The sequence below is a fragment of the Sinocyclocheilus anshuiensis genome, unplaced genomic scaffold, assembly GCF_001515605.1.
Source record: "Sinocyclocheilus anshuiensis isolate Anshui unplaced genomic scaffold, SAMN03320099.WGS_v1.1 scaffold1942, whole genome shotgun sequence".
In the NCBI taxonomy this organism is placed as follows: Eukaryota; Metazoa; Chordata; class Actinopteri; order Cypriniformes; family Cyprinidae; genus Sinocyclocheilus; species Sinocyclocheilus anshuiensis.
Genome location: NW_015542449.1, coordinates 122,320 through 132,283, shown reverse-complemented (window position 1 = coordinate 132,283; position 9,964 = coordinate 122,320). Strand labels below are relative to the sequence as shown.

General features: G+C 41.0%; 1 protein-coding gene across 1 annotated transcript in view; it reads right to left on the bottom strand.

The window, feature by feature from the left end:
* Positions 1-9,964, bottom strand: part of LOC107693609 (zinc finger protein 850-like) — a 34,081-nt gene that overhangs the window by 2,657 nt on the left and 21,460 nt on the right. The window contains exon 4 of the mRNA XM_016493061.1: positions 122-431. Coding sequence (XP_016348547.1) covers positions 122-431 — 310 coding nt within the window. The remainder of the gene's footprint in view (positions 1-121; positions 432-9,964) is intronic.

The following is a 9,964-nucleotide window of genomic DNA, read 5'->3' as shown; positions in this document are numbered from 1 at the left end:
AGGTTGGGAGAGGTGGGGGTACGTGTCTCCTCATTTCCAAAAGCTGGAAATACCTCCCATGCTCTTATAACCTCAACAACACTTCCTTTGAATTTTATGCCGCTCCAGAGTGCATTCTCATGTGGCCATCAAAGTTTTGCTTTTGACTGAAACGTTTTCCACACAGTTTGCAGGTGAAAGGGCCTTCTCCAGTGTGAATTCTCATGTGGCCATTCAGACTCTCTTTTTTACTGAAACTCTTTCCACACTGAAAGCATATGAACAGCTTTTCACCAAAGTGAATTCTCAAGTGAGTCTTAAGACTCTCTTTTAGTCTGAAACTCTTCCTACACTGTTTGCAGGTATAAGGTTTGTGTTTGTGGATTCGTAAGTGGATTGTAAGGCTTCGTTTTTTACTGAAACTCTTTCCACAGTGTTGACAGGTGGAAGGTCTCTCTTCAGTGTGAACTCTCATCTGGACTTTAGGCTGTGTAGTTTCTCTTTTACGAGTCTGAGAGTAACTAAAAGATTTTTCCCCAGCCATGATATCATGACATTTCTCAGTCTGATTTTTTTCTTCCGTTTCATTCAGTTCTCGACTCTTCTCTTTCAGCGCCATCAGGTCGAAGGTGAAAAGAAACAAAAACAAGTTAAGACCAGTTTATTGGCACAAAGCAAGACATGAAAACATTTAGACATTTAAAACATCAAATCCAACAACATGTATGCTAGATCTGAAGAAAGTGTAACCTGTAATCTCAGAACCTCGTGTCCTTAAGTCTTTGCTTTCTCTAGGACACGTCCCAAATACCAACAAATACCAAATAAAGCGATTTGCCAGCGGACACGACAAGAGCATGTAAGTGTTTTGCTTAATACCAGTTTTCGGTTTCCCTAATTTAGAATAAATATCTGATAGTTAGGAGGATTAATACGTTTACAGCTTATTTTATTTAAAAGTTTATGCTGATTGTGCATGTTCTTTGCCATTAGCTGTAATTAGAATTTACAAAAAGACCAGCATTTACTACACAGAGCCGTATTTCTCTGACAAGCTATGCAAAAAAAAACAAGTCGCAGCTTGCATCAAGTTCAAGTGGTGCTTACTTACAGAACAGCCATGGGCTCCTCACCCCCCTACCTCCACTCTCTCCTAAGCGTCTACATCCCCTCCAGAAACCTGCGGTCGATTAACAAGCGGTGGCTCCAGGTCCCATTACAGAGAGGCACAAAATCGCTCTCCAGGACGTTCTCTTTCACCGAACCCTGTTGGTGGAATGACCTACCTGACTCCATCAGGACAGCCAAATCCCTCACAATCCTTCACATTTTCTGTTCTCCTTTATCCTTATTCCTTTCCTGTCCTAGCTTTTACTATTTGAACGATGACCAAAACCTTGTATAACGGACACTTTTCTCATGTTTATTGCCAACTTAAGGGAAAGAAAGTTTGAAAAGATTCAGCTGGAAGAACATCTAGCAACTAATTAAGTTAATTGACATCAGGTCTGTAACATAAAACTGAGAAATTTTACACTTTTATCCACTAAATGAGCTCATTTCAAATTTGATGCCTGCTACAGGTCTCAAAAAAGTTGGCACGGGGGCAACAAAAGGCTGAAAAAGCAAAACATTTTAAAAAGATTCAGCTGGGAGAACATCTAGCAACTAATCAAATGAATTGACATCAGGTCTGTAACATGATTAGCTATAAAAGGGATGTCTTAGAGAGGCAGAGTCTCTCAGAAGTAAAGATGGGCAAAGGCTCTCCAATCTGAAAGAATGCGTAAAAAGATTGTGGAATACTATGCAATTTGAAATTTTTAAAGGCTTTGCAAATCTCATCATCTACAGTGCATAACATCATCAAAAGTTTCAGAGAAACTGGAGAAATCTCTGTGCGTAAGGGACAAGGCCAAAGACCTTTGTTGGATGCCAGTGGTCTTCGGGCCTCAGACGACACTGCATCACTCATCGGCATGATTCTGTCATTGACATTACTAAATGGGCCCAGGAATACTTCCAGAAACCACTGTTGGTAAACACAATCCGCCGTGCCATCTGCAGATGCCAACTAAAGCTCTATCATGCAAAAAGGAAGCCACATGTGAACATGGCGCCGTCGTGTCCTGTGGGCCAAGGCTAATTTAAAATGGACTGTTTCAAAGTGGAAAAGTGTTCTATGGTTAGACGAGTCCAAATGTGATATTCTTGTTGGAAATCACGGACGCCGTGTCCTCTGGGCTAAAGAGAAGAAGAATCACAATGAGCTTTATTGCCAGGTATGTTTACACATACGAGGAATTTGTTTTTGTGACAGAAGCTTCCACAGTGTAACAGAATGACAGTGGCAGGTTGAACTTCCTCAGCTGGCGAAGGAAGTACAACCTCTGCTGGGCCTTTTTAACAATGGAGTCTATGTGATTGTCCCACTTCAGATCCTGAGAGATTGTGGTGCCCAGGAACCTAAATGACTCCACTGCAGTCACAGTGCTGTCCATGATGGTGAGTGGAAGGAGAGCAGGGGGGTTCCTCCTGAAGTCCACGGTCATCTTCACAGTTTTGAGCGTGTCAGACAGACTGGTGTAACACAATCTGGGCCTGGTGCTTTTTTCCTTTTCTGCTTCCAGAAGACCTGGCACACCTCATCTTCGCTGATCTGAATTGCAGGTGTGGTGGAGAGGGGGGTTGCTGGAGGTGTGAATGGTTGTGTGGAGAGGTGTTCAGGGCGGGTGTGGGGTGTTTTTTTCAAACCTGCAGTATAACTTATTCAGATCGTCTGCCAGTTGTTGATTCTCCACAGTGCTGGGGGATGGTGTCTTGTAGTTGGTGATCTCTTTCAGACTTTTCCACACTGATGCTGAGTCACTAGAAGAGAATTTAATCCATATTTTTTCAGAATAATTCCTCTTTGCCACTCTGATCTCCTTTTCCAGTGTGTATTTAGCCCGTTTATACAAGACATTGTCCCCCTTCCTGTAAGCATCTTCTTTGGCCTGACAGAGCTGTCTGAGTTTTGCAGTGAACCATGGTTTGTCATTGTTGTAAGTTAAATGAGTCCTGGTAGGAATGCACATATCTTAACAGAAACTGATATAAGATGTTACAGTCAGTAGTCAGTGAGGTCAAAACAAGCTTTTAAATCCTGCTCTGCTTCATTAGTCCATCTTTTTACAGTCCTTAATACAGGTGTGACGAGTGGGGGCGGGGCCGAGAGCCGTGGGAACAGAGCGAGGCCGGTGGAGTAATTGATAATGAGCGACACCTGCACCACTCACCGGTCTCGAGTCTCACGGAGGACCCCAAAGCTGCTCGTGGAACAGAGTGATATGCATTCTTTATTGTGGTGTAACAGTGATCCAATATATTACTCTCTCTGGTGGGACATGTCATGTGCTGTCTGTATTTTGGCAGTTCACATGAGAGATTGGCTTTATTAAAGTCCCCGAGAATGATTAAAACAGAGTCCGGGTGTTGTTGCTCTGTCTCTGTGATCTGATCAGCTAGTTGTTGTAAAGCCGAGCTCACATGCGCTTGCGGAGGAATGTAAACACTAGCGGAGCTCACGTGCGCTTGCGGAGGAATGTACACACTTACGAGAATGAAAGAGCAAAACTCCCGCGGTGAGTAGAAAGGCTTACAGTTAATGAAAAGCGCTTCTAGATCTGAACAGCACATCTTCTTTAACACGGTTACATCTGTACACCACCTCTCATTGATGTAAAAGCATGTCCTGCCGCCGTGCAATTTCCCCGTTGATTCTGCGTTGCGATCCGCTCTGAAAAGCTGAAAGCCCGGGAGAGTCAACACGCTGTCCAGAATGGCGTCTTTCAGCCAGGTTTCCGTGAAACACAGAGCAGCAGAGTGTGATAAATCCTTATTTGTCCGGGAGAGCAGAAGGAGTTTGTCCGTTTTGTTGGGTAGAGAGCGGAGGTTTGCCAGATGGATGCTAGGCAACGGTGTTCTGAATCCGCGCTGCCTGAGCTTCACGAGGGTGCCTGCTCGCTTCCCCCGTCTGCGCGTCCTGAAGTGTCTGAACAGTAAAAACATAAAAACAACTGTGGAGCACGCCACGGAGGCAGCCATCAGCGTCGGCGCCATCTCACAACAGGAGAGGAGGGAGACCTTCCAGCGTGTCATCAGCGTTCAGTTCAAAAGCTAGCATCTCTGATGGTATGGGGGTGCATAAGTCCATACGGTATGGGCAGCTTGCATGTTTTGGAAGGCACTATGAATGCTGAATGGTATATAAAGGTTTTAGAGCAACATACAGTGGGGAAAATAATTATTTGATCCCCTAATGATTTTGTAAGTTTGCCCACTTAAAAAAAAAAGGGTTTATCATTTTTATGGTAGGTTTATTTTAACTGATAGAGACAGAATATCAAACAAAAAATCCAGAAAAAAGCAGCATACAAATGTTAAAAAAATATTTACATTTTAGTAGGTCAAATAAGTATTTGATCCCCAAGCAAAACATTAATTAGTACTTGGTGCAGAAACCCTTGTTGGCAAGCACAGAGGTAAGACGTTAATTTATAGTTGTCACTAGGTTTGCACTAGGGCTGTGCTATTTGGGGGAAAATATCAAATTGCGATTTTTTTGACAGATACCATCTGCCAGATTACATCCCACCAATAGAATCCATCAAATAGACACCATTATAGTTTACATTAAAACCAAACAAATTCCCATTATAACCCTGAAAGCCATTACATTTTTTATTGTGTTCTGGGAGAGGTTCTATTGTTTTTTTTTCAGCAGGCAAGATTATAATGGTATAACTACGTTTACAGAATTGACTTAATTACTGAATTTCACAGAAAATATTTGTTTATTTTTTATAAATAAAGAACTTAATTTCTAAAGTCAATTATTAAAGTATTACATATGTTTGCATTATAAACTTATTTCAAATTAATCTGTTGGGGAGATAAAATGTGTAAGATAATGTTCTCGTACTAACAAAAACATCTAAGAACTATCGCAGGCTTTGCGATTAGGAAATCGCAACATCTCAAATCGCGATTTCGATTCGAGTTCGATTAATCGCACAGCCCTAGTTTGCATACATCTCAGGAGGGATTTTGGTCCACTCCTCTTTACAAATCCTCTCTAAATCATTAAGGTTTCTTAGCGGTCTCTTGGAAACTCTAAATTTCATCTCCCTCCACAGATTTTCTGTAGGATTAAGGTCTGGAGACTGGCTAGGCCACTCCATTGCTTTGTTGTCTTGGTGGTATGTTTCGGGTCACTGTCATGCTGGAAGACCCATCCATGACCCATCTTCAGTGTTCTGGCTGAGGTTCTTGTCCAAGATTTTACAGTACATGGCCTCGTCCATTTGCCCCTCAATGTGGTAAAGTCGTCCTGTACCCTTAGCAGTAAAACAGCCCCAAAGTAGGGTTATGACGGTGAGGAAATTTTCCCACCGGTTAATCGACGTGTGACAACACCGGTAATACCGGTATCACCGTGGGGGCGGGGGCGTTCCCTCTTTTGCTAATGTGGAACCAATTAAATAAGAAACAAATGTTTAAAAAAAACTTCCAAAATCACCTTAGATAAACAGCAAGGCTTTTCAAAATCCAAAATATTGTCTACCCCAAAGCATAATGTTTTCACCTCCGTGCTTGACTGTAGGGATGGTGTTCTTGGGGTGATAGTCAGCATTTCTCTTCCTCCAAATACGACGAGTCGAGTTGATGCCAAAGAGCTCAGTTTTGGTCTCATCTGACCACAGCACATTCTCCCAAGCCTTCTCTGAATCATTTAGATGTTCATTGGCAAACTTCAGACGGGCCGGTACATGTGACTTCTTGAGCAGAGGGACTTTGCTGGCACTGCAGGATTTCAATCTATTGCAGCGTAGTGTTACCAATGTTTTGCTTGCTTCTTGCTGATGGTCTTGTAGCCCATTCCAGCCTTGTGCAGGTGTACAATCTTGTCCCTGATGTCCTTTGACAGCTCTTTGGTCTTGCTAATGGTAGTGGAGAGGTTGGAATGGAAGATAAAGATTCTATGGACAGAAGTCTTTAATACACACAGCGAGCTGAAATTAGGAGTATCTTCTTAAAGTGACAGGACTAATCTGTGTTCCACATGTGCACATAACCAATCTGTGGGAGCCAAAATTCCTGCTGGTTGGTAGGGGATCAAATACTTATTTGACTTACTAAAATGTAAATCTTTTTTAACATTTGTAAACATTTATGGATTTTTTATTTGATATTCTGTCTATCAGTTAAAATAAACCTACCATAAAAATAAAAATTTCATTCATGAATGAAAGTGCGTTTTTGAGCGAATCTAGTGAGTCAGTGATTCATGATTACCCATTCATAAAGACAGTCACTTGCTTCATTCCTGAATGAATCAGCCGTTCGAACGAATCAATTGAATAAATGATTTAGTGATAAAATCAGTGACTTGCCGCCACCTGCTGGCAGATTCAGTTTCATTTTTAGCGTATAATTTCAGTAATTTAAATCATTTAATATTTCTGTATTCAAAATGTTATATTTAAAACATTACTCTCCACATTAATCTATGAAATTAATTACACTCCTCATGCCACCTCTGAGCCTCATTAAACGTCTGAAAATGTACCTACAAGCCACTTTTGTGTTATTCTGTGCCACCTAGTACAAATAAATTTTTTATTAATACTAATTTCAAATGATTGGTAACTTATTTATCTTATTCTACTTATTATATTGTTTTAAATAGAAATTTTCAAAAGCTTTTAAACATACATTTTTGAATTTGACAGAAGAAAATGATGCCATTGCAAAGGTAAAAAGAAAATGCCCCTGTAAATCAAAGGTTACCTTGTATTAGGAAGGCTATTTTTTTATCAGAATTTATTATTGATTAGAAGGTGCTCCTACATTTTTTAAATTAGGAGGACAAGCGCTCCTAATTACAAGAAGAAAAAAACTGGGTGTGTGACAGGTATGGCTGTGGAATGGGGTTTGGCTGAGGAAAAATTTTCAGTCAAAATACTTTTTTTTTGCTTTAACCCCTGATCTCCTCTTTGGTCTTCCTCTTCTCCTCCTGCCCGGTGGCTCCATCCTCAGCACTCTTCTCTCAACATACCCTGCATCCCTTCTGTGCACATGCCCAAACCATCTTAGTCTTGCCTCTCACTTTGTCTACAAACTGTCCTACCTGCACTGTCCCACTAACATGCTCATTTTTGATCCTGTCCATCCTCGTCACTCCCAAAGAAAATCGCAGCATCTTTAACTCTGCCACCTCCAGCTCCTTCTCCTGTCTTTTTGTCAGTGCCACCACCTCCAAGCCATACAACATTTACATACAACATACAACTTTACATTTCACTCTTGCAGGTACTCTTCTATCACAAATCACTCCTGACACTCTTGTCCACCCACTCCCCCCTGCATAAACCGACTGAAATGTTTTGAAATCACTTGTAATCTACCTGATCAAAAAAATCCAGTCTTACACTCTGCCTGTGTCAATTTGAGTCTTGTTAAAGATTTAAATCCCTGCCACCAAGATGCTCCTCTGTCAGTCACGGATTATTGAAAGTGAAACTTACATTTACATGTAAATAGTCATTTAGCAGACGTTTTTATCCAAAGCGACTTACAAATGAGGACAATGGTAGCAATCAAAATCAACAAAAGAGCAATAATATACAAGTGCTATAACAAGTCTCAGTTAGCTTAATGTGTCAGGGTCCTGCCCTGACATTCATGTCTGTTCTGTCTTTGTTTAATGTGTCTTTGTTTGTCTTGTGTTTGAGCACATGGCTTTGTCTTTGTTTTTGTTGGCCATGTGCTCCTCTTGCCCTGCCTCCTTGTTTCCAGATACCCCACCCCTTGTTTAGTCCTAGTCTAGTCCTCGTTTACTTGATTGTGTCCAACTGATCCTCTTGTGTTCTGCTACTTTATAGTGTGCCACTTTCCCTTGTGTCTCTGCTGGTTCGTTGCGTTAATTCCTTGTGTGTAAGAAAAATCCTTGTCAGTCAACTAGTCGTATTAGTAGTGTTATATTTTACTCTCCATTTCAGTCTAGCTTTTCATTTAGTTCTCTTGAAGTTTATAAGGTTTTCTTTCATTTTGTTATTTTGCTCAAGTCTAGTTCCTGTCTTTATTTTTGCTCTAGTTTTCTCAAGCCTCTAGTTTGGTTTCTTTCTTTCTTTTGATTTTGTCTTTGCCCAGTTTTTATTCCAGTTATCAATTCCTAGAATTTGCCTTTTGGTTCATTCTTTTGTTTTATTTGCTCTCTGCAGTTTGTATTTGTTTCTCTTTGTTCTTTTCTTTCTAGTCATAGTGTGTAGTCAGTGTCTTATTTTGCTGCTGCTTGTTCTCTCTTGTGGTCTTGTCTTGTGTTGTCGTGTTAAGTCTTGTGTTCATTCCTGTTCTGTGTCCTGATTCCCTCCTGGCTGCTGTTCTCAAGACCTGGCTATCTGACTGGACTGATTTCACTACAGCTCAAAGTATCGAGCCCTGGTTTCTCAAGCTGCTGCCTGATCTCGTTGACTGGTGCTGCTCTATCTCCTTTGTTCTCCAGCAAAACTTTGTCCAGGTCTGACCAAGGACCAGCAGACTGCCCTTTCCTACTGTTTGGACTCTCACGTAAGCCCTGTTAATCCTTGTCTTGTCAATAAACCTCACTCCCTTGATCATTCTGCATCTGGGTCTCTCTCTCTAGTAAACTGCTGTGACAATGCAGTACATGTAGCAAGTTTTTTTTTTTTAAATCATATAATAAATAAAAAGAAAACCGATAGAATAAAAGAAGAATAGAGCAAGCTAGTGTTAGAGGCCTTTTTGCTTTTGTTAATCATAAGTCAGAATTATAATTGTATAATAAGTAATAAGTAAAAAGAAAACAAATAGATAGAATGCAAAAAGATTAGAGAAGCAAGTGTTATTTTTTTTTTTTTTTAAGAAAACAAGCAGTTAGTTAATAAATAGAGTGCAAGTCTAAAAGGGGAAAGTTTTTAATAAACTTTTTTTTAAAGAATAGAATTAGAATAGAGAGTGCTAGAGTTAGAGGGTCAAATAAAGATGGAAGAGATGTGTTTTTAGCCGATTCTTGAAGATGCTCGGACTGAGTCGGGCAGAATATTCCACCAGGAGGGAACATTTCATTTGAAAGTCAGAGAAAGTGATTTTGTGCCTCTTTGAGATGCACAATAAAGCGATGTTCACTTGCAGAACACAAGCTTCTACTGCCAAGAGAGCATTGCAATAGTCTAGCCTGGACAGAACAAGAGCTTGAACAAGGAGTTGTATTGCATGTTCCGAAAGAAAGGGCATGATCTTCTTGATGTTGAAAAAATCAAATCTGCAGAACCGGGCAGTTTTAGCAATGTGGTCTGAGAAAATCAGCTGATCACCAATCATAACTCGAAGGTTTCTGGCTGTTTTAGAAGGAGTTTTGGTTGATGTGCCTAACTGGATGGTGAAATTGTGATGAAACGATGGGTTTGATGGAACCACCAGCAGTTCTGTCTTGGCAAGGTGGAGTTGAAGGTGATGGTCCTTTATCCAGCAAGAAATGTCTGTTAGACATGCTGAGATTCGAGCAGCTTTCGTCGGATCATCAGGATGGCATGAGAGGTAGAGTTGAGTGTCATCAGCATAGCAGTGATATGAAAAGCCATGTTTCTGAATGACAGAACCTAGTGAAGCCATGTAGACAGAGAATAGAAGTGGTCCAAGAACTGAGCCCTGAGGCACCCCAGTAGTTAGATGTTGCGACTTGGACACCTCACCTCTCCAAGATACCTTGAAGGACCTATCCGAGAGGCAAGACTTAAACCACTGAAGTGTGGTTCCTGAGATGCCCTTTCCCAATAGGGTTGACAAGAGGATCTGGTGGTTAACTGTGTCAAAAGCAGCGGACAGATCCAGCAAGATAAGTATTGGAAGATTTGGAAGCCGCTCTTGCCAGTCTTAGGGCTTCAACAACAGAGTAAGGCAGTCTCGGTTGAATGTCCACTTC